Source organism: Peromyscus californicus, unplaced genomic scaffold, assembly GCF_007827085.1.
Source record: "Peromyscus californicus insignis strain IS unplaced genomic scaffold, ASM782708v3 Scaffold_5__1_contigs__length_169319896, whole genome shotgun sequence".
Lineage (NCBI taxonomy): Eukaryota > Metazoa > Chordata > Mammalia > Rodentia > Cricetidae > Peromyscus > Peromyscus californicus.
Window position 1 is genome coordinate 32,476,571 of NW_026294573.1, and position 23,047 is coordinate 32,499,617.

At 45.3% G+C, this 23,047-nt stretch overlaps 1 protein-coding gene across 1 annotated transcript in view; it reads left to right on the plus strand.

Annotated features, from left to right (window-relative positions):
• Smap2 (small ArfGAP2) overlaps window positions 1-16,235 on the plus strand; it is a 51,532-nt gene extending 35,297 nt beyond the window's left edge. The window contains exons 5-10 of the mRNA XM_052716083.1: window positions 4,379-4,465; window positions 6,287-6,368; window positions 7,293-7,399; window positions 10,772-10,937; window positions 11,774-12,090; window positions 14,935-16,235. Of these exons, the coding sequence (XP_052572043.1) occupies window positions 4,379-4,465; window positions 6,287-6,368; window positions 7,293-7,399; window positions 10,772-10,937; window positions 11,774-12,090; window positions 14,935-15,060 (885 nt within the window). The 3' untranslated portion in view covers window positions 15,061-16,235. The remainder of the gene's footprint in view (window positions 1-4,378; window positions 4,466-6,286; window positions 6,369-7,292; window positions 7,400-10,771; window positions 10,938-11,773; window positions 12,091-14,934) is intronic.
• The last annotated feature ends 6,812 nt before the right edge of the window (window positions 16,236-23,047 follow it).

Below are 23,047 nucleotides of genomic sequence, written 5' to 3' on the forward strand. Positions count from 1 at the left end.
TCTACCACTGAGCTCCATTTTCCAGTCTTTAGTTGTTCATTCTAGTGGATGACATGATAGCTAGCCAGTGAAATCGTGTTTGCATGGGGCTCCCTAAGCCATCTCATGTAAAAGCTTTCCCAGATAGTTAAGTTAGGCTCATTGGAATCAGCTGTGGGAGGATGTTTGGCAGTGTATGGGAAGGGCCTTACCTGGTGAGTCTCACAGGCAGGTAAATGCAAGGTAGTGCAGGCAGTAAGGAAAGAGGAATTTCTTCCCAATCTAATGCAAAGGACTCCTCACAGTCATCTGGAAAAATAAGGCTTGTCAGTTAGAATAACTGTTCCAAGAAAGAATTAACCGCTTGTCCAGCTACACCCCAGAGAGCACCATCCAAAAGAATTTCACAGGGCTAGAGAGAGCTCAGCAGTCAGTAACATGTGCTCTGTAGCAGAGGATGAGAGCTCAGTTCTAGTCCACTCCAGACAGCTCACAATTGTCTGTAACTCCAGTTCCATGGCATCCAGCACCTGCTTTTGGCTTCTGTGGGTGCTTTGCACTTGTGTGCACAACATACCTCTCTCCACACACACATAATTTTAAAATAAAATAAATCTTTTCAAAAAGAGTTTAAACCCAAGCACATACATTTTCCTTTATTTATAGAAAGTAAAAGCTGTGTTCACTGTGTTGAAGTGTAAACTAAACGAGAGAGTCTGTAGAGTGATCCAGAAGATGGGGGCAGGTAGGGCTGTGGCAGGAAGACACTTAGTGCTCGTCATACATTGCTGCCGCACTGCCCCCACAAAACAGTGTTTCCGTTTGGGAAGGAAACACTTCCTTTTAACTGAAGCTTTCAGTTTTTCTATGTACTATGCTTAGAGGTTTTCATATTCTTGTTATACCAAGAATCAATAGTTACTTCAGTCTCTAGCACCATAAAGAAAAAGAATATTTTCAGCAGCCAGGATGATGGCACATACCTATAATACCAGCCCTAGAGACAGACGCAGGAGGATTGTCACAAGGTGTACACCAACACAAACTATATAGTCAGTCTCTAAAAAAGGAAAATAAAATAACAATAAAAACAAAACAAAAAACATTTGCTAAGTGAAAACATTTAATTTTAAACAAAAAGCAACTGACTTGGTTAAAGAGATCAGTTTGTTAGTGTGTGGTGCTAAGGGTCTAACCACAGTCATGTGCACATTAGGTACATGTTCTGCTGAGCGACAGCCTGAGTTCAAATGTCTGCTTTTTGTTTTTGTTTGTTTGGGTTTTGTTTGGTTTTGTTGTTGTAGTTGAGACAGGGTCTCACTAGATAGCCCTGGCTAGCCTGAATTTACTACCTAGACTAGGCTAACCTCAATCTCATAGAGATCCACGTGCCTCTGCCTCTTTAGAGCTGGGATTAAAGGCGTGTACACTACTCCCTTCAAAGGTCCATTTTAAAAATAGACAAACCGTTTTCAACTTCAGTATGTAAATAGTGTTCTGCTGAGCATAATGGTGCCGATCTGTGATCCTAGCACTTTGGATGTACATGCAGAAGGATCAGGAGTTTAAGGTCAAACTCAGCTATAGTGAGTTTAAAAGCAGCCTGGACTACATTAGACTCTTATTTCCAAAACCAGAGACAGAAAGGAATAGTGTTTCTGAATCCCAGTGCCACTCTACACAAAAAGAAAGTATTGTGATGATAAAATTATTTTACAGGAAATATGAAAATTAAGAGGAGGATCTCATGCCTACTCCCACTGTCTCCCCCCTAATGACTCTGCTGGGTGTGTTCCTTCTTCAGAGGCATAACCAAAATCTAGTTATAAAGAATGTCTCCTTGTGGGGTTGGGGATTTAGCTCAGTGGTAGAGCGCTTGCCTAGCAAGCCCAAGGCCCTGGGTTCGGTCCTCAGCTCCGGGGGAAAAAAAAATGTCTCCTTGTATCCCACCTAATAGATCATCCATGCATGACCTTTATTATTATTACTATGGTAATTGTGCGTCTCCTGGTGAGCAGATGAGTCTATTTCTTCCCCTCAGTCACAAGACTGTTGTCATTTAGGTTTTTGTTAGCATTTCTGGAATGGACAACTTGGTACACACAACTTTTTGCATGTTTTAGATTCCTATTTATTGAGATAGGATCTTGCTATGGCCCAGACTGGCCTGGAACTGACTCTGTAGCCCAGGTTGTCCTTGAATTGGCGATCCTCTGCCTCAGCATCCGAGTGTTGGGATCTCAGGCCTACACCACCAAGCCCTGCTAGATTGATCCCTCCTTCCTTCCCTCCTCCTTCCTTCCTCCCTCCCTCTTTTCTTTTCTTTTCTTTTTTCTTTCTGAGACATCATTTTTCTGTGTAGCTCTGGCTGCCCTGAAATTTTCTCTCTAGACCAAACTGGACTGCTCAGATGATCTGACTGCCTCTGCCTCCCCAGTACTGGGGAGATCTGACTGCCTCAGAGATCTGACTACTTCTGTCTCCCCAGTGCTGGGATTAAAGGTGTACGCCACGTGCCCCAATTATTGTTCCTTAAGATTAATTGTAGGTTATGATTTTATGAAAGTCGAATCCAGTACTTCTGTCTTTGCAAACATGCTTTCTAGAAGTTAAAGCATTTTGTGCTGTTTTCTTAGCATTGTATAAGAACTGGCGTTTTATTTCATTCCTACAAGCACTAGGTTATTACTGTATCTTCTCTGTAAATGCATTTTAAATTGAGGCCTTTGGTCACTAGCAAGACTGAACACTTTATATGTGCCTGTGTCCTTCACATTTTTATTCATTTATTTATGTGTATATGAGTATGCCTGCTTGTATGCTTATATATGTGTGCACCATGTACATACAGGTATCTATGGAGATCAGAAGAGGGCATTGGATCCCCTGGAACTAGAGTTACAGGTGGCTGTGAGCTGCCCGTTGTGGGTACTGGGAACAGAACCTAGGTCCTCTACAAGAGCAGCAAGTGCTCCACTGAGGCCTCCCGTTAGCCCCCATGTGCATCTATTCTAAAAGTTATTTTATGATTGTGTTTTTCATTGAGATGTTTATTTGATGTTAAAATGTGACCAATAGGCTTTATAAAGTTTTGTTTCTCTAATTGTTAATCGTGAAACAAGGCTTTGCTTTGTTTTGTTTGAGGCAAGGTCTCACTGTAGCCCAGGGTGGCCTCAAACTCTGGGTGAACTTCCTGCCCCAATCTCGTAACTGCTAGGATTACAGGTGTCAGCTTCTGTGCCTGGTCCTGCCTCCCTCCCTCCCTCCCACCCTCCCTCCCTTTGTTTTTTTAAGACAAGGTCTCCTAACTCAGGCTGGCCTCAAACTTGATATGTAGCCAAGGCTGCCCGTGAACTTCTTTTTTTTTTTTTTTTTTTTTGGTTTTTTCGAGACAGGGTTTCTCTGTGTAGTTTTGCGCCTTTCCTGGAACTCGCTTTGGAGACCAGGCTGGCCTTGAACTCACAGAGATCCGCCTGGCTCTGCCTCCCGAGTGCTGGGATTAAAGGCGTGCGCCACCACCGCCCGGCTGCCCGTGAACTTCTTAAGCACAGGCAAGTTGTGTCACTATGCCCAGCCTCTAGTCTCGTTTCCTGATTTTTAAAAATAGAGGTGAAAAGGCTGGAGACATGGCCCAGTGGTTAAGAGCACTTGATGCTTTTACAGAGGACCAGAGTTCAAAAGAGCAGCAAACACTGAAAGGATATTTTTGTTTTAAAGATTCTAGCTGTCTAGCTAGCTATTATACAGTGTTCTGCCTGCATGTGTACCTGTACTGCCCGCCAGAAGAGGCACTGGAACACATTATAGATGGTCACGAACCACCATGTGGTTGCTGGAAATTGAACTCAGGACCTCTGAAAGAGCAGCCAGTGCTCTTAACCTCTGAGCCATCTCTCCAGCCCCCCATGAAAAGATATTTTTGTTTTGGGATTGTTGTTGTTTTGAGGGTCTTTGTTGTATAGTCTAGACTGGTCTCAAACTCAAAATCCTCCTGCCGCAGCCTTCCAAATGATGGGATTATAGGCATTTACTACCATGCCTGTCTTTAATATTTATTTTTTTATATTCCTTTGGCTTAGTATAGTCATTTAGAACACATAAGAGATCCTAAAAGGGCATAAATGGATGGCAACTTTTAAACCTCCGTAGATAGCCTGTATTATAAATTTCAAGGGTGATGAATGGATCACACTGAGAAGAGTAACTGCTTAAAATATGCAGTGTGCCCCTTCAGTGTGGAGACTAACGAGAAGGTCAGTGCGCAGAGCCACACCCAGTCGGTTGAATTGCTGCTTCAGAATGTTAGGGACCTCTGGCGTCCTGCTTGCTTTGGGCTGTAGCTCCTGAAACACTAATTGTGCTGACGCTAAGACATCCCTGTCCTGTTAAATCACTTTAGAAAGAGAAGGACGACAAGTGGAAGCGAGGGAGTGAGCCCGCCCCAGAGAAAAAGATGGAACCTGTTGTTTTTGAGAAGGTGAAAATGGTAAGTGGGAACCTCTCACCATGTGCGTGGTCTCATGTTCACATATACGGAGGAGGAGGTAGGTGGGAGACTTCATGGCTGTGAGTGGGTTTGCAACCATATTGCACAGTTGCACTGGGACTAAGGGCCCACATGTGGAGCAGAGCTTGCCTGTTGCCTAATACTGTCTGACGTGCTCTGTAGCTTCTCTCTCGTTCTCTCTAGCACCCCTACCCCCTTCCCTTCCCCCACCCCCATCTCCTTCTCCCTTTATCCTTCCTCCTCCTCCACTTTTTGAGAGAAGGTCCCACTATGTAGCCCTGGAACTCACTCTGTAGACCTGCTTCCCATGTGCTGAGATTAGTGGTGTGCTGCACTGCGTCTAGCTTATAGCTCTTCTCTGTGAGAGGAGGCTAGATGGAAGCTTGGGAACTGCAGCTTTCCCTTCTGAGCAAGGCACATGTTCCTGCCAATGTGGGATGGCAACGCGATGCCTTCTAAGCAGATGTTTCCTCTGTGTTAGACTTTGTTAAAGCTCTTACCTCCTTCCCCTGCTGCAGTATGAAGCAGTCCAGAAGTGAGGTCACACCCACTTCTTTCCCGTAGGACACTGGCTGTGTAGCAGATCTTCTGGGAGCGTATAGTCTTAAGAGAAAAGATGGCCAATAAATTCTATTTATTTATTTAGGGTTTTTTGAGACAGGGTTTCTTTGTGTACCCTTGGCTGTCCTAGAACTAACTCTGTAGACCAGACTAGCCTTGAACTCACAGAGATCCACCTATGTCTGCCTCCTAAGTGCTGGGATCAAAGGTGTGCACCACCACCTCCTGTTCTATTTTTTATTTTTTAAAGGATCATTTGTTTTTATCTTATATATGTGAATGTTTACCTGCATGTATATATGTGTATGCCACATGTATGCCTGATGCTTGCAGAGACCAGAAGAAGGCATTGTGTCCTTCAGAACTAGAGCTGCTATGTGGGTGCTGGAAACTAAACCTGGGTCCTCTGCAAGAGCAGCCTGTGCTCTTAACCACCGAGCCATCTCTCCAGCCTTTTTTCTTTTCTTTCTTTTTTTTTCCTCCTGTTTTTACTATTGCTAAGGAGAAGTTGTTGACATCATGGTGAAGCTGGTCTGTAGACTCTGTCCACGGTGACTATGGTAGAGTAGATTGGGACTTTTTAAAGTGATCTCCGTTAGCATAAAGTAAAAGGTTTTCTAAACAAAATGAGACATTTTTTGGTTCCTGACTTTTTCTTTAATTGAAAAATAAAACTTAATCCTAGCACCTGGGAAGCAGAGGCAGGTGGCTCTCTATGAGTTCAAAGCCAGCCTGGTCTATATGGTGAGTTCCAGGACAGCTGGGGCGACACAGAGAAACCCTGTCTCAAAAACAAAACACAACAAAAACCCAATTTATTTGTTTGTTTGTGGGGTGTATGTGCTGTAACATGTATGTAGAAGTAGGAAGACTAGTGAGAGCCCATCTTCACCTTCCACCCTGAGGGTCCTGGGAGTTGAACTCAGCCTGTCAGATTTGCCTTTATCTGCTGTATCGTCCCTTCAGGGTTCTTTTCCCCTGGGACCAAAAACTGTTTCTGTTGGTGCCTGCTGGCTGGCTGACTGGTTTCAGAAAGATAAGCGTCTCCAAAACGCTAAAACAAGCTGCCCGGGGCTGTTTGTCACGTCAGGTCCAGTTCATGCACTCATGCTTCCAGGCACTTCCTGAGTTGTGTTTCTTTGACAAACAGCCACACCACAAGAATACCTGTGGCTTTCCAGCGATGGGTGTATGTAAAAACCACTGCTTGCTCTTTCTTACACTGTTTTCTCACCTTAGCCACAGAAAAAAGAAGACGCACAGCTACCTCGGAAAAGCTCCCCAAAATCTGCAGCCCCTGTCATGGACTTGTTGGGCCTTGGTAAGAATTAGGCTTTTCAACTCCTGTGTTCTTGCAGATTTGGTGAATTCTCAGCCACTGTAGGAAGGCAGGGAATCAGGGCTTACATTTGTGTCTGCTTGACTAAGACTGTCCTCTGTTGCTCTCTTTTGAGTTCTGAGCAGTTACTCTAAGAAAGCGTTCACTAGGCCTTTTTCAGAGCAGCAGCTCAGTGTAATGGCTGAGATACGACCTTTGTCCCCGAAGTGTGACCACTGCTGTCTGGGATCTTGAATAGTTTACTTAACCTTTGAATGCTACTTTCATAGCCATGTGGTGTGGCAGGTCAGTGTCTACTTCCGATGCTGCTGAAGGATTACCTCTGAGGCTCCTGGCCCTTCTCCTGCTTATAGCAAGCCCTAAATAAATGTTGGCAGTGTCACTGAAGACACCTTTGAGCCTTCTGCCACTTTCCTGTACTCTCCTGCTAGCCACGATTCCTGCGGACCCTTTTCTGAGATGGCCTGCTACCTTACAGTCGGTTTTCTCTTTGCTGATTTTGCCGTTTTCAAAGAGAAAGCTGTTCTACATTCTCACGGGCCTTGTACTGTCAGGTCTCTGCTGATGACTCAGGTCATTAACTACCATGGCTCTGATTTCCACACCTCATTTCTCTCTGAAAAAGAGTCCTACACACCTGTCCTTCCAGTAGGCAGGAGGAAGCCAGCTTCTCAGCTGTGGCGCTGATACAGCCTTCAGCTCTGAGTTTCTGCTGCCCTCTGACTGACAGTGGGCTGTAGCCTACTCCAGAGCACTTATGGGAATGTGGGGCAAGGCCTCTTTTGAAAACCCTGTCCAGGCTCGCTGGGCTGAACCCTGTGGTCTCCCTGTGTCTGCTTCCGGTCTCACGTAGAGGATGTGTCGTCTTCGTAGCTGTTCTGTGTTTGATTCTGTCCTTCCTTTCAGATGCCCCGGTGGCTTGCTCAATTGCAAACAGTAAGACCAGCAACGCCCTAGAAAAGGACTTAGATCTCTTGGCCTCTGTTCCATCCCCTTCCTCAGTTTCCAGAAAGGTGAGTCTTCTGTACTTCTCAGGATTAAAGAACATTCTGGAAAAGTTGGAAACATGACATGGAGTTGAGTCATGCTTCCTTGGTAAGGCTGAACTTTTGTTTCTCTTCATTTTCTCTTTGGTATTATGTTATCCAAGATACCATTTCATTGTATTTTGTCTTTTGCCCCAAAAGAGTGACTAGTTGAGTGGGTCTGCGTCACAGGGGTGTCATATTTTAAAGGCTGATACTTGAGGTGAGCCCCTCAGCCTGAACCCCTACCAATGTGTGTGGGAATGAAAGACTTGAACTTCAGCAGCTCTTACTTGTGAAGTGCTTGCTACTATGTCCCAGAAATGATGTCTGTGTCTGTCTTAGTTAGGGTTTCTATTGCTGTGAAGAGACACCATGACCTCAGCAACTCTTATACAGGAAAACATTTAATTGGATGGCTTACAGCTCAGAGGTTCAGTCCATCATCATCATGGTGGGACATGGCAGTGTGCAGGCAGACATGGTGCTAGAGAGGTAGCTGAGAGGTCTACATCTTGATAAGCAAGCAACAAGAAGTGAACTGAGATACTGAGTGTGACTTGAGCATATATGAAACCTCAAAGCCTGCCTCCACAGTGGCATGCTTCCTCCAACAAGGCCACACCTACTCCAACAAAGCCACACTGCCTAATAATGCCACCCCCTATGAGCTTATGAGGGCCAATTACATTCAAACTACCATATTCCACTCCCTGGCCCCCATAAGATTGTAACAATATCATTGTTGAAAATGAATTTAGTCCAACTTCAAAAGTCTGCATAGTCCATCACAGTCTCAACAATGTTTTAAAGTCCAAAATTAAAAAGCTCTTCTGAGATTCTTGTACTTTCTTAACTGTAATACCCTGTAGAATCAGAATAAAAAAGCAGATCACATAATTCTAACACATAATGGCACAGGATATACATTATCATTCCAAAACTCAGGAAAGGGAACATAGAGAGGAAATACTGAACCAAAGCAAGACTGAAAACCACCTGGACAAACTCCAAACTCTGCATCTCTGTGTCTGATGTCAAAACGCTCTTCAGTTCTCAAATCTGTTCAGTTTTGTTGATGGTAACACACTTATTTCTCTTGGGCTGGGTCCACTGTGTTAGCAGCTCTCCTCAGCAGGTATCTCATGACTTTGGTGTCTCCAAGGCAATCCAGGCTTCAACTTCATAGCTTCATGCAATGGCCTCTCTAGGCATCCATGCAGGGACACCCCTGACATGCCTGGCATCACCAGCTTCCTTAGTCACAGAAGGAGATTCCATAATGCCTTCCTTCTACCCTTAACTGTAAAGCCAGAACCACGTGGCCAAACCTGCCAGGTTCTCCTGCGTTCTGGGGCTAGAACATGGTCCCTTGTTCAATTACATCTTCATCAGCTTTCTGTTTTCCATGGTTTCCTTCATTGCCTAAGCTTGGCAGTTCTGGAATTTGCTCTGTAGATTGGCCTCAAATTCAGAGATCCCCCTGCCTCTGCCTCTGGAATGTTGGAATAAAGGTGTGCACTACTACACCTGGCTCTAAGCTTTTCTTTAATTCCTTTTCACAAGTTGGAAACTTAACTGAATGAGATCTTGCCCTAAGGTCACCTCTCCCTTTATTTCATTTCTTAATCTGTTTATCTTCTTGAACATAGGACTTAGCTCCATTCTACTTCCTGGTGCTATTTTTCTTCTGAAATTTTTTTTTTTTTTTTTTTTTTTTTTTTGGTTTTTCGAGACAGGGTTTCTCTGTGTAGCTTTGCGCCTTTCCTGGATCTCGCTCTGTAGACCAGGCTGGCCTCGAACTCACAGAGATCCGCCTGGCTCTGCCTCCCGAGTGCTGGGATTAAAGGCGTGCGCCACCACTGCCCGGCTTCTTCTGAAATTTTTACGTTTTGTATTTTACATTGCTCAGCTGCTCCTTTTCATTATAAATCTTCATTAGAGTTAACACTAATAACCACACAACCAAGTCTATTCTAGGCTGTTTTGAGATTTCCTCAGCCAACGGAATTAATCCAACTCTTCACTTTAGCCTCAATCAGACTTTCTGGACAAGGGAAAAAACAGCCACATTCTTCACCAAAATATCACAAGAATGATCTCTAGGTCACATATTAATATTCTTCTCTGAAACCTCTTGAGCCAGGCCCCCACAGTTCAAATCACTCTTAGCACCTCTGTCTTCCATATTCCTACTAATAAGGCCCATTAAGCCACACTTACATTATTCAACTGCTTCCCTAACCCAAACTCCCAAAGTCCATATTACTCCAAACAAAAACATGGTCAGGCCTATCACAGCAATACCCTAGTCCCTGGTACTAACTTCTGTCTTAGGTGTTCTCTTGCTGTGAAAAGACAACAAGACCACGGCAGCTCTTATGAAGGAAAACATTTCATTAGGTGGCTTACAGTTCAGAGGTTCAGTCCATTATCATCATGGTGGGACATGGTGGCAAGCAGGCAGACATGGTGCTGGAGAGGTAGCTGAGAATTCTAAATCTTGCACAGGAAGTGAACTGAGATACTGGGTGTGGCTTGAGCATATGTGAGACCTCAAAGCCCGCCTCCACAGTGACACACTTCCTCCAACAAGGCCTATTCCAATACCTACTCCAACAAAGCCATACCTCCTAATAATGCTCTATGAACTTGTGGGGGGCCAGTTACATTCAAACTACCACAGTGTCACTTTGTGTGTTTTGTTCACTTTCATATCCCCACAAGAATTCTCTAAAATGTATATTTTGCAGATGAAAACACTTAGTTGTGGAAGTTGCTTCTGGTTGTATTATGAGAAATAGCTACTCTGGGATCTTTGTATGTGTGAGAGTGGCTGGGAATTGAACCCAGGACCTTATTCATGCTAGGCAAACACTTTGCCACTGAGCTATATTGAGCCTGTACATTGAACTAAACTTAGTTCTGTGCTGCATCATTTTGGGGTTGTTTTTATTTCTTTCTTATCAAATCATATTGTTTTGTTGAAGAACAAAGGCTTGTACCAGAGCTTAACTTGCAGGGTTTGTCAGGTATTTTTATGGTAAAATTTTCAGGAAGATGCTAACTTAACATGAGCCATAAATTCTTCTCTTTCTTTCTCTACCTGCCTATCCCCTGTTGTCTCACACTTTAACAATGTTGTCCAGGCTGACCTAAAACTTACTGTGTAGCCCAGGTAGCCTCAGACTTTCAGCCAACCTCCTGCCTCAGCCTCTTAAATTCTGGGATTATAGGTGTGAGTTATCACACCTGGCTCATGAGCCATTAATTCTTACAAGAATGCTAGAAGCAGCAGAAAGTGTAAGGGTTCTTACACAGAAGACCATTCTGATTTTCCTACTGTCCTCTGTGCTCTAGGCTGTAGGTTCCATGCCGACTGCAGGGAGTGCTGGTTCTGTTCCTGAAAACCTGAACCTGTTTCCTGAGCCAGGGAGCAAATCAGAAGAAACAGGCAAGAAACAGCTCTCCAAGGACTCCATCCTCTCACTGTATGGATCCCAGACTCCTCAAATGCCTGCCCAAGGTAAAGTCCGTGAAGTCATGGAGGTGCTCCAGGGCAAGACCGAGAACAAACACGCAAGAATATGTTAGGATTGTGTTTGGCCATAAAGAAAATGAAATTTGTAAGCAATGGACAGAACTGGAAAATATTATGTTAAGTGAGATAACCCAGGCTTAGAAATACAGATAGCACGTGTTTAATTTTACTCTCACATAAGTAAACATGTACAACAATTACGTGCTGGAATCCACATAGGGGAGAGTAATTGTGGCTAGAGTCCAGGAAACTAGGAAGGCCCCACGAGAGGGGAGTCTCTGCTGAGCCATGGGATAGAAAATGGAAGGAGGAAGGAGGAGCCATGGAGAGAGAAGAGCAGGGATGGGTACCCCCTGGGAGAGGAGTGTGTACGGGGAAATCAACCAAAAGTGAGTGTATATGAAAAATGCCACAGAGAAACCTGCTCCATTGTATGCTAATCTATAAAAAGAATTACTTTGTTGTGACAAGGAATAGTGACTCTGAGGCCAGGGACATGATGTATACAACAAACTTGAACACGACATTGCTGGGGAAGCCACAAAGTGTCAGCAAATAGATACACTGTCATCAGAGCTATACTTCCGTGAGGTCTGACTCAAGGTCAGGGCCTGCCCTGGAAAAAGGAATGGCTAGGTCAGAGTGAGGCCCAGTGGTAACCAAAGAGACTTGTAGAGAGCTCACGCTGCTGATTTGCTGGAGAACAGGATTCCAGGTTGAGTAATTGGAGAACTTCTTCCAGGAAAGGACTAGCTGGTGCGTGTTTGGGCTAACTATGTCTTTTCCTCTTTATCAGATCCTTATGTGTGTTTTCTTGGCAGCAATGTTCATGGCCCCTGCTCAGATGGCATATCCCACAGCTTACCCCGGTTTCCCCGGCGTTACACCACCTAACAGCATCATGGGCAGCATGATGCCCCCACCAGTAGGCATGGTAGCTCAGCCAGGAGCCTCTGGAATGGTTGCCCCCATGGCCATGCCTGCAGGCTATATGGGGGGTATGCAGGCTTCCATGATGGGTGTGCCCAACGGGATGATGACCACTCAGCAAGCCGGCTATATGGCAAGCATGGCAGCCATGCCCCAGACTGTGTATGGGGTTCAGCCAGCTCAGCAGCTGCAGTGGAACCTTACTCAGGTAAGCAGCCTCACTGTACCTGCGGTGGGACTTCAGAGCCTTGCTCGGTGTCGCTCCTGGTGCCACTCCCTGATCCCCCAAATCCTTTCCATGTGGACAAGTTATGCCAGAGATATACCTCGCTTTATTTCCGTAGAAGGCCTGGCTGAAGTCAGACTTTTTGAGGGTTCCTGAGAGCCTATAGAATAAGACCTGTAGACTAAGTCTGAGTCCCTCCACACCTTCTAAAAAGAAAACCAAACCTCGACAGACAAGCAAGGGGCACAAGCAAAACTGTTCGCATGGCTCCACATGTCACGGTGTTAGGCATAGGGGCCCCAAGTCCCCAGAGAGGAGGAGCAGAGGCCTGAGGTGACAAAGCCAGAAGAAGAAAGGCCCATCCTGGTGAAGGCATCCTGAGAACAGGCAGAAGGCATGGCAGAGGAGAGCTCTGGTTACCGGGGGCCTTACAAACATGGGAGCTGGAACACACAGGCATCTAGGTTGGTAGCTTGGAAAGACATTGTGTGTGGGGAGGCGAGCGTGACATAGGAAGAGGGAAGTCTTTGAAAATCTGGAGGTGATGGGAAAGAAACAAGTGAGGAATGGAACAGAGACACATAAATCAGAGGACACACCATCCATTCGTCTATGGAGTCATTCCACTAACAGGAGAGGGCGCTCCTTTAACGCCTGTCATGTCCCCAGACCCTCCTATCTGTCTGCCTTATTCCACTAACAAGAGAGGGCACTCCTTTAACGCCTGTCTCAAAATGTCCCCAAACCCTCCTATCTGTCTGCCTTATTGCTGCCTCAGAAGAATGAGGCGCTAAGAAGGAAGCAGCATGTGGTGGCAGGCATTCTTAAAACCTATGAGGAGAAACTAGAAAACAAAAGTCAGAGCACATGCCCCCAAGAGCTCTCGGCATGGAGCTGGGGAGGAGAGAGCTTTCTGAGAGCGTTGCCCTGGTAGGTAAGCTGACCACTCTCCAGTAGAAGACCATGTTAAGAATATCCGGGTAGCACAAACGGTTCTTGAAGAATTAAAAGAAGGAAGACATGTAGTCGAGAGGGTAGGGAAGCTGGGTGAATTGGGAAAGTGTTGGAGTGAGTGAGGGGTAAATATGATCAAAACGGGCTACATGAACCACCCAAAGAACTAAGTTGATTTCAAATAACGCCCCCCAATCATGAAGCAGAAAAAAAACTGTTACACAGTTCACCAACGTGAATAAAGTCTCCTTGAACAAACATTTTCAGATAAGAAAAACTGCTTGAAGCCAGGCGTGGCAGCCAGCACCTGAAATCCCAGAACTCAGGAGGCAGGTGGACCTCTGAGTGTGAGCACATCCTGATCTATATATAGTGATTTCCAGGACAGCCAAACTACATAGTGATACCCTGTCTCAAAAAACAAACAAACAAGACAAATAAATGAATAGTTCTGGAAATTATTATATATAATATATTATAATGATATAATAATACATAGTATATAAAAGGAGGATCCCTGTTTTGTTTGTTTTTTGAGACAAGGTTTCTCTGTGTAGCTCTGGCTATCCTAGAACAGGCTGGCCTTGAACTCAAAGATCCGCCTGCCTCTGCCTCCTGAGTGCTGGGATCAAAGGTGTGCGCCCCCACTGTCCAGCAGGAAGATCCCTTTTATTGTATTTGGGGAAACTGACCCACAAGACAGGGTTTCTCTGTGTAGTCCTAGCTTCCCTGAAACTCACTATGTAGCCCAGGCTGGCCTCAAACTCACAGGGATCCACTTGACTCTGCTTCCCAAGTGCTGGGATTAAAGGAGTGCACCAAAGAACAAGAAAATTCTCTGGGCTGAGGCTGCCTCTGTCCGTCACTCCCCACACAAGTCTGTCAGTCACACATTAGACAGAGTGAACACCCAGGCTGACGTTGGGCTTCAGATTAGAGAGGAAAGAGTGGAGACAGTAAGGCAGTATAGACGACTGTAGCAGCGTGACATTTCTCGGGTGTGCTGGGGTGTGGTTCTGAGAAAGTGTTCATCCTCATGAGATGCCTCCTGACCTCCACGGGGTGCAGAGGTATGATACCTGCACCTCAAATTTATACGTATACATGTCTATGTATGTATGTGTACACAGAAAAAAGCAGGGCTAAAATGTAACAGCTCGTGAATTTAAAGATGAAACGTGGGTTTTGTTGCATTCTTCTTCCAGTTTTCCCCTAAATTTCAGTTCTCAGGAAAACTGAAGTTCTTTGAAAAAGTCTGTCTTTTAATCTAATTACAAAGAAGTCCTTACTGGCCCAGCCTAGTAGCACATGACCCTAATCCTAGTACTTGTGGGGCAGCGGCAGAGGCTGGATAACCACTGCAAGTCTGAGGCCAGCCTGGTCTCTAGTGAGTTCCGGCCGGGCCAGTCAGGGGCTACACAGTGAGACCTGCTCTCAGAACCGAACAACAAAAAGAAGACTGTCCCACCCAGGCTGCCTTCCCCTGACGCTTCGCCCAGCTTCTCTGGTTGTCATAGGTGATAGACACGTAGGTTGTTTCTCCCATTTCTTCCTTTGGCCGTCCAGTGGGAGGCCCCCATCACCCCACTTGTCCAAGCAAGCACGCACAGCTGATATTGGCACTGCCTGGGAGGTGGGTGGGGGAGGCGGAGCGCTGCAGCAGGGGCCTGTTTTTAGACTCCTCAGAGCAGACTGGGGCCAGCTGACAACAGGCTTCAACAGTGAGAGTGTGAGGAGAGGGCCTAGGAAAGAAGAGGAGACACTCATTGGAGGCCTCTCTGCTGACTAGACTCAGGAGTCCTCCTTCCCCTGCTCTGTGTACTAACTGGCTGAGTGCCCAAGGCCTGATCTGAAAATCTCTGTCCTTTTCAGATGACCCAGCAGATGGCTGGGATGAACTTCTACGGAGCCAACGGCATGATGAACTATGGACAGTCAATGGGTGGTGGAAATGGCCAGGCAGCCAATCAGACTCTCAGCCCTCAGATGTGGAAATAAAAGCAAAGCGCCTGTATGGCTGCCACTCTCTTCATCCCTTGCTTTCCCTTTTCTCTTCTTTCCCAGTCCTCTCCTCCTCCTCTTTTTCCTACCTCTCTCTGTTTGGTTTAGAAATTGCTCATAAGTCATCTGGGGTTTGGCGTCCTGCCCAACCCAGACCCTTCCCCCACTCACAGACCTCTCTGTTGCCTTGTGTTGGTCATGTCCCCTGACTTCCTGATTTCCTCCCACCCCACCCTCTCCCGGCACCAGCACCTTAGAAATTTTTGGCAGAAGAGGGTACATGAGCTGCTCAGTACCTTCCCTTGAGGCTGAGCCTCCTCTCAGGCCCCCAGAAAGGTCTGTAGAGGCTGAGTGCTTGGCAGAGGGAAGTGGAGCGGTCCTTTGTTTTAAGCTATTTCTAAGTGTTGGGAGTTCTGCTTGAAGAGGAAGGCATTGTTCCCAGCTTTGTGGGAATGAAGGAAGTTGTGTAGTCAGATAATCCTTGGGTCTTGGGTCAAGTTGGTCCTGGCCCTAGAGTGAAGCAAGCCCCTTCCTATGAGGATGAGCAAAAATATCATTCCACTTGACTCTGAGTGCTGTCAGAATCTGGAGCTTCAGGACTTGCTGCTTCAGTCTGCCTTTATTAGCACCAAAGACTCCATGAAGGTCCACACACAAACACACATCCCTTGCCCACCTTCTGCCTGCCTTGAGCAGGATCCAGCCCTGTGGCTGAAAGACCAGCCCCTACGAGGAAATGCAGAGCTTAGCGTGTGCGCTGCTTGTGTGTGTGTGGATGTGTGGATCCCACCTGCCACCTCCCCGTCTGCTCTGGGTGTTTTGTTTTTCTAGTTCTAGGTTTGCAACAGAGAGGAATTAATTTCTCAATAGCTAAAACTGTTGCCAGGTTACCTTACAGTTTAAAACTTGCCATCTCATCGATAGCTTCCTCCTCCTTTCCCTTTTCCCATCTGCCATCTCCGAGGTCCTCGTGTCTGAGTGCTGTTTGCCCACCTTTTCCAGGTGTAAGAGGCAGAGAGCCTGGGCAGCTTTCTCTTGGCCATTGTTCACCCCACTTGAAAACTCAAACAAGAAAACTTTGCTTCAAAGATCTCATGTGTGGGAAGCACAGCGCCTGGTTGCCTTTCTCCTGTGTATGTGTAAATTCCTTAATAAATATTGCAGGGAAGGACCGTTTTGCTCGGCTGTCACTGTGTCACTCTTGGAAGACAGTAAGACACACACAGGATTCTAGCTTTCCAAGAGCATCCTGCTACCTTCACTTGTATTTTAAAGAGTTCTGTTCTTGGTATGCCAAGGGCTGGGCCAGTCCAGAAGACAGGAAGGAGGCCTTTCTCCAGTGGTATCTGGAGCAGTGAGCAGAAGGGTCTGGCTCTGTACTGTAAGGGCCGTGGAACATTCGAATCTGGAGTGGTTTCCCTATAGGTGGAAAGCTGAGACTCAGAGAAGGAATGCGGGTCTCAGGCATCAAGCCTTCCTTGGCAGAGCCGTAGTAGACTGAGACTCTGATCGGTGAACGCTTTGTTCTTTCCCTGTACCCAGAGGAGAAAGTAGGTAGGTTAAACTCTTCCCTAGCAAGGGAGCAGTAGCTCCCTTTGGTTGCTGGGTTAAAGATGCCCCAGCCCTCTAGGCAGTGAAAACTAGGAGGAACTTGACTTCTCCACTGTGAAATGGGATGATGCTCTGCTTGAACACAGTCTACAGTGTGTTTCCTCCTCTATTTGACTCCCCTCCCTCTCCATCTCCCACCTCCACCATCCTTTGAGCAGAGCACACAGTTGAGTGTTACCCGTGTAAGTGTGAGGGTAGCACAGTAGCCACTCACAGTGAGACCATTGCTACCCATATCCTTTAAAACCAGAATTCCAGCAAACTACTATTCCCAAGGGTCTCAGTATAAAAGAGCTAATTGTAGCCTTAAGACAAAGTAATTCCTGTGGTTCATTTAACACAATATAGGGCAGTTAGCAAGCATTCAAATGTCAGTAAGAATTATGTGCCAGACGTGTAAGACATTAATTCATCCAACACAGATTGAATGTGTAAACATTGTGCAGACGCTGTCTGAAGCATCAGAAACAGCACAGTAAGTAGCTGCTCCAGTTGTCTGGGCTGATTCAGTAGGAAAGATGGACAATCAAATTAATTTCTGAGAGTATTAAGGGAACAGAATCGTGAGCATGAGGATTTGGATGAGTGTATCAGAGGAGGTTATGTCCTAATAGACCTGAATGAGCCACCAGTGTGGTGGAGATCTGGAGGAAGAGTAAAGCAAACGAGTGTACTGGAAATGAGCTGGCTGGAGTGTACTGGAAAGGAGGAGGCATGAGTTGGGAGGTGTCGGTATGGATGGATTAATCTTGCAGGTGGTATCAAGAGACGAGGGCTGAGCCTTGGGACCCACTAGGTTTTAGGATTTAAGAAGAAGAAAAAAAATTATCCAGGCAGTGGTGGCACACGCCTTTAATCTCAGCATTTGGGAAGCAGAGGCAGGTAGAGCTCTGAGTTCAAGGCCAGCCTGGTCTACATAGAGAAATCCTGCTTTGAAAAACAAAGAAAACAAAAAAAGAAATTAATATTGCCCCTGGTCTTAAACTTTGCACAATACATTTATAATTGCTGATGGTGCATCATGAGCAGGGTTGGAGAGTAGTAGCATCCGAGCTGAGTCTTAGAGAGGTAGCAGTTAGCCAATGGGTAGAGGAAAGGGGAGGAATATTCCAGATAGCACGATGTGAACAAAGACTGTTTGGAGAGAAGAGAGCAGGTGGAGATTCCTAAGGTATAAGTGGATCTGTGGTGTGAGAAGAGACAGGTAGAGTTGACCAGGTCACAGGAGTGCTTCTCATACTCCAGGTGAACAATAGATGTCATTTTCTCATTTGAGTTTAAACAGCTTGCTCTTGTACCACTGTGAATAGCATGTCTAAGGAAGCAAGATGAGAGCCATGGGGCCAGAAAGATGGCAAAGCCGTGCTAGGGTCCTGGCATGGGGCTGAGGAAGAATAGACTGGTTCGAGGCAGCAGTTTCATGCCTGATGAGGCATCTGAGATGCTACCCAGTGTCCTGTAGAAATCCTAGAATAATCTTGGGAAAGATTGCACACCTCCTATGTATCTAGAATCTAATAGCCACAGAGTGCCTCCAGAAGGTCCTGTAGAAACAAGTTTGTCATAGCTTCCTAGTACTTAGCAGCCTAACTTTACAGTAGAATCCATTTTTTTTCCCTAAATTATCTAATATCCATAGAATACCACTTGGGAAAAGCAACCAGAAAAATACGCCAGGAGGTAGAGCTGGAAGATCAGAACAATGTCTAGGAAGTGGGACAGAGGGAGAGAAAGGAGTGGAAGGACCTGAGCTTCCAGGCATGAATTGGTGGGAGAAGCAGGTAATCACTGACTACAGGCATGCTGTATTTGGGCTGCCTGTCTTGTCTCCAGGTTGGTTGGACAGCTGGAAATTGGGTTTGAGTCTGAGGTTCAAAGAAGAGGTTGGACTGGAGATACTAATTTGAGAGTTAGCCCCATGGAAGGAGAGGATGGGATCAGAAACTGAATTAGTAAAATGAGAAGTGTGGGCTAGGAAGAGAACCTTGGGGAAACTATTCAGTTTGAGTAGGGGTTGAAGTGGAAACACCCAAGAAGGAGAGAAGATGGGGTGGAGGTAAAGATGTAAAATCAGAGCATCCTGGGGGAAAAAAGACACAGGCAACCCTGGAGGTCTGGTCGGCAGGGAAGCTAGTGCAGATAAGGATGGGAAGGGACTGTTGGACTCAGCGTGTGACAGCGTGCACCAGCATCTTTGTAGGGATGGTAGGGTCAGAAATCTACTAATGTGGGCCGAAGACTAAACTGAAATAAGTTTGAAAGTAGAGAAAAAGGCCGTGTGAAGTTAAATGTACACAGTGGATTTCAAGTGTTGCTTGTAAGAAATAGAGTATAAGTTCCAAACCAATGAGGAAAAAGCAAATAACAACTGTCTGCCTCACTCAGGAACAAATGAGGTTATTTCTTGTGCTGGGCAGTGGTGGCACACGCCTTTAATTTCAGCACTCAGGAGGCAAAGGCAGGTGGATCTCTGTGAGTTCAAGGCCAGCCTGGTCTACAGAACAAGTTCTAGGACAGCCAAGGCTACACACTGAGATCCTGTTTAAAAAAAAAATTTGCTTTGCTTTTTTTAGTTACAACTTTAAAATTTCATGAAGAAGTAGGAGGACCCTGCTGTCCTTGACATGAAGAAGCTGGACCTCAACAGCAGTAGGCCATTAGGTTTCCAAGTTTCTCAACCTTGCTGGTAGCTTAGCTAGAGCATGCCATATGCCTTCCTCCAGGCTTCTAAGGAGTAGTTTCTCTCAATAAACAAACGTACGTGTGTGTGTGTGTGTGTGTGTGTGTGTGTGTGTGTGTGTGTGTGTGTGTGTGTGTATGTGTGTATGAGTGGCTTGCCAGAACACAGGAAAAGATGCTCTGAGCATGTGATAAAGGTACTGAATATGTGAAGAAATCATTTCAAACAGGAAAAAGTTAAGCAAATCTGGTGGCATAGGCCCTTAATTGCAGCTACTCCAGAGGCTGAGGCAGAAGGATTGCATGGTCAGGGCCTGTTTTAGCTGCAGAGTGAGTTCAAGGCCAGAGGGATGGGGATTTAGCTTAGTGACAGAGTGCTTACTTAGTATGCATGAGACCCTGGGGTTCAGCCCCAATACCAAAAAAGGAGAGAAAAGTACACATGCACACATGCACACATACACCTCTGCATGGGCACTTTAAAGGGATAACCAAATTACTAGCATATCCATTTGAAGAAATGTCCAGTCTTACTAGAAGTTGGGGAGTAGAAATGAGAGCCGCAAGGTATCTCTAAATAGGGCACAAGTCTTTAATCCCAACACTAGGGAGGAAGAGGCAAGGAAATATCTGTGAATTCAAAGCTAGTTCTTTCTAAATAGTTCCACAAGGCAAGACTACATAGTGAGACCCTGTCCCAAATACACACACACACACACACACACACACACACACACACACACACACATATACACACAAGTGTGTGTGTGTGCGTGCATGTGCCAGAATGACTAAGAGAAAGAATACAATTCCAAGTGTTAGAAAGAATGTGGAGCAACTGGAGCAGGTAGGGATGTATACTGATCCAAGTTCTTGGAAGAATGCTTAGTTTAAGATTACTAATAGGCAACAATTCTGCCCCTAGGTGTATATAAGTAGAAATGCCTGTTTTTGAACATTAGAAACTTAAAAGTGTTTAGGAGAGAGCATTATTCATAATCTCCCCCAAAGCATACACAATCTAAAGGTCCATCCGCAGAAAAATGGATAACTAAATCACGGTATATTCATGCTATAGATTACTGGAGAGAATGGAAATTAACTTATTTGAGCGTGGTTACATGTAACTACATGAAGGGAGTTCACGAGCTTAATGCTGAACACATTTTTCACTGTGTCATCTCAAAGTGTGCTGTACCCCTAGGTATTTGAGTATATTCCTCCTCAGAATGATATCCTGTGCAAATAATTTCATGCCACCTAAGGTCAGCCTATTCTCCATTGCTACAAGTTACTCCAAAAATGTCTCATGTTCTGGGATTTGTTGGTTTCGAGACCAGGTCTTGCTATGAAGCCCAGGCTGGCCTTGAACTTGAAGTCCTCCTGCCTCAGCCTCCAGCGTGCTGTGGCTGCAAGGGTGAGCCAGCACGGCACAGGGTTGCTTTTCCTTTCAAACCAGGACCTAATCCTGAGTTTATGAACTGCATTTTGTTATGATACCTGGTTTTTGTTTTTATTTATTTATTTTTCGTTTGTTTTTAGTTTGGAATAGTGGCTCTAACTTTTCCCTCCAGTACATTGACTTCTTGAATGGCTCAGCTAATTTTTGGTAGGAATTTCAATTTTTAAAAAAATTTTAGCTAGGTATGCTGGCACACACCTTTAATCCCAGCACTTGGGAGGCAGAGGCAGGAGTATCTCTGTGAGTTCAAGGCCAACCTGGTCTACAAAGTGAATTCTGAGACAGCCAGAGCTGTAACACAGAGAAACCCTACCTTGAAAAGAAAAAATAGATTTATTTTTATTATTTTGTGTGTATGAGTGTTTTTTTATGCATGCATGCACATCTGTGCACCGAATGCATGTCTGGTGTATGAGGAGGTGGTGAGCCTCCATGTGGGTGCTGGGAATCAAACCTGGGTCCTTTGCAAGAACAAGTGCTCCTAACCACTGAGCCAGTCTTCCAGCCCTGAGTTTCAATTTTTTTTTTTAAGCTGTTCAAGAAACTGTAAGTTGAGCTGGTGAGATGGTTGGGTGAGTTAAGGCACTTGCTGCCAAGCCTGGTGACCAGAGTTCAACCCACAGGACCCGCATGGTGGAAGCACAGAATCTACTCCTGCGAATTGTTTTCTGACCTCCACATGTGTGCTGCTGGCCCGTGTACACCAACACACACACACACACACACACACACACACACACACACACACACACACGTGCGCACACACAAAACAAGGTGTTTATAAAGGGAAAAAAGAAACTGGTAGTTAAGTCTTGAGACTTGAAGGAGGTGTGTTCTGCCATTGTGGGGAAAATGGTGAGGAATTTATATAAAATACTGAGGCTGTTCACTCCGGAGAAACATGTATCTACAGTCTGGTGATATTCACATGCACACACCACAGATTTGTGGTTTAATGTACTAGAGCCAGTAGCTGGACCTATTTTTAAAAATAAATTTTTATTTATTTTATTGTTTGGGTGTTTTGTCTGCATGTATGTCTGTGTGCATTATATGTGGTACCACGGAGGCCAAAAGAGGACATTGGATTCCCTGGGACGAGTTAAAAATGGTCATTAAAGACATAAATAAGATGGGTGCTAGGACTTGAATCTGGGGCCCCTGGGAGACCAGCAATTTCTCCAGCCCCAGCTGGGAAGTTTTAAAAATATAATGTAATTACAGCATTTCTCCCCTTTTCTTCCTGCAAATGGGCTTTTTTTTTTTTTTCCTATTGGTGTTTTGAGACAGGGTTTCTCTCCCGGCGGGCATATTTTTAATAGACAAGGCCCAACATAAATTGGCTTGCCCTGGAAGCCGAGATAACAGACTTTGCTTTGTATATACAGGAAAAGATATCAAAGAAAAACATGGGATGAATGACGAAACATGTCATTCCTCTGTCACCTGCCACTGGTAGGAACCCAAAGACATTTTGTTTACTAAAGTCTTGAGTCCCACTTAGTTGTAAAAGTGCTAGCAAGGCCACAGCCCTGGGTTTGGTCTAGCTACTGCCACTAGAGGGAAAAGAATATTATGACCAAAAGTTCAGCTTCCATCAGGCATGGTTGCAAAGGCCTATTATCCCAGCGAGACGGGGAGTTTAAGGATAGCCAGGCTACATAGTAAGGTGGTTTCCAAGAAGGAAAAAAGAAAAAGAAGGAGGATAGTTCAGTTGAAAGAGTGCTTGCCTAGCATGCATGCAGCCCTGGGTTCAATCCCCAGCATTGCATGAACTGGTCATGGTGGTGCACACCTGTAATCCCATCACTATAATCAAAAAGTGGGGCAGAAGGAGCCAATGTTCAAGGTCATTGTTGGCTATATATTGTTTGAGGCCATTCTAGGTTATGTGAGACCCAGTCCAAAAAACAGATACTAGAATCTAAGCACCATTTAGTAGTCATTCCCCTGTAGACCAAGAATGCCGATGAAGTGGTGGAGAGATGCCTCAGCAGTTCAGAGCACTTGCTCTTGTAAAGGACCTAGGCTCAGTTCCCAGCATCCACAGGGTGACTTAAAACTGTAACTCCAGTTCCAGAGAATTCAACCCCCTCTTCTGACCTCTGTATGCATGTGGTCCACAGGCATACATGCATGCACATTAAATTAAAAAAAAATAATGCTGATGAAATTTATTTCCTGTTTTCAATGGGGTTGTGAAATTCCCAATAGTTGCCTTTAACAATCATT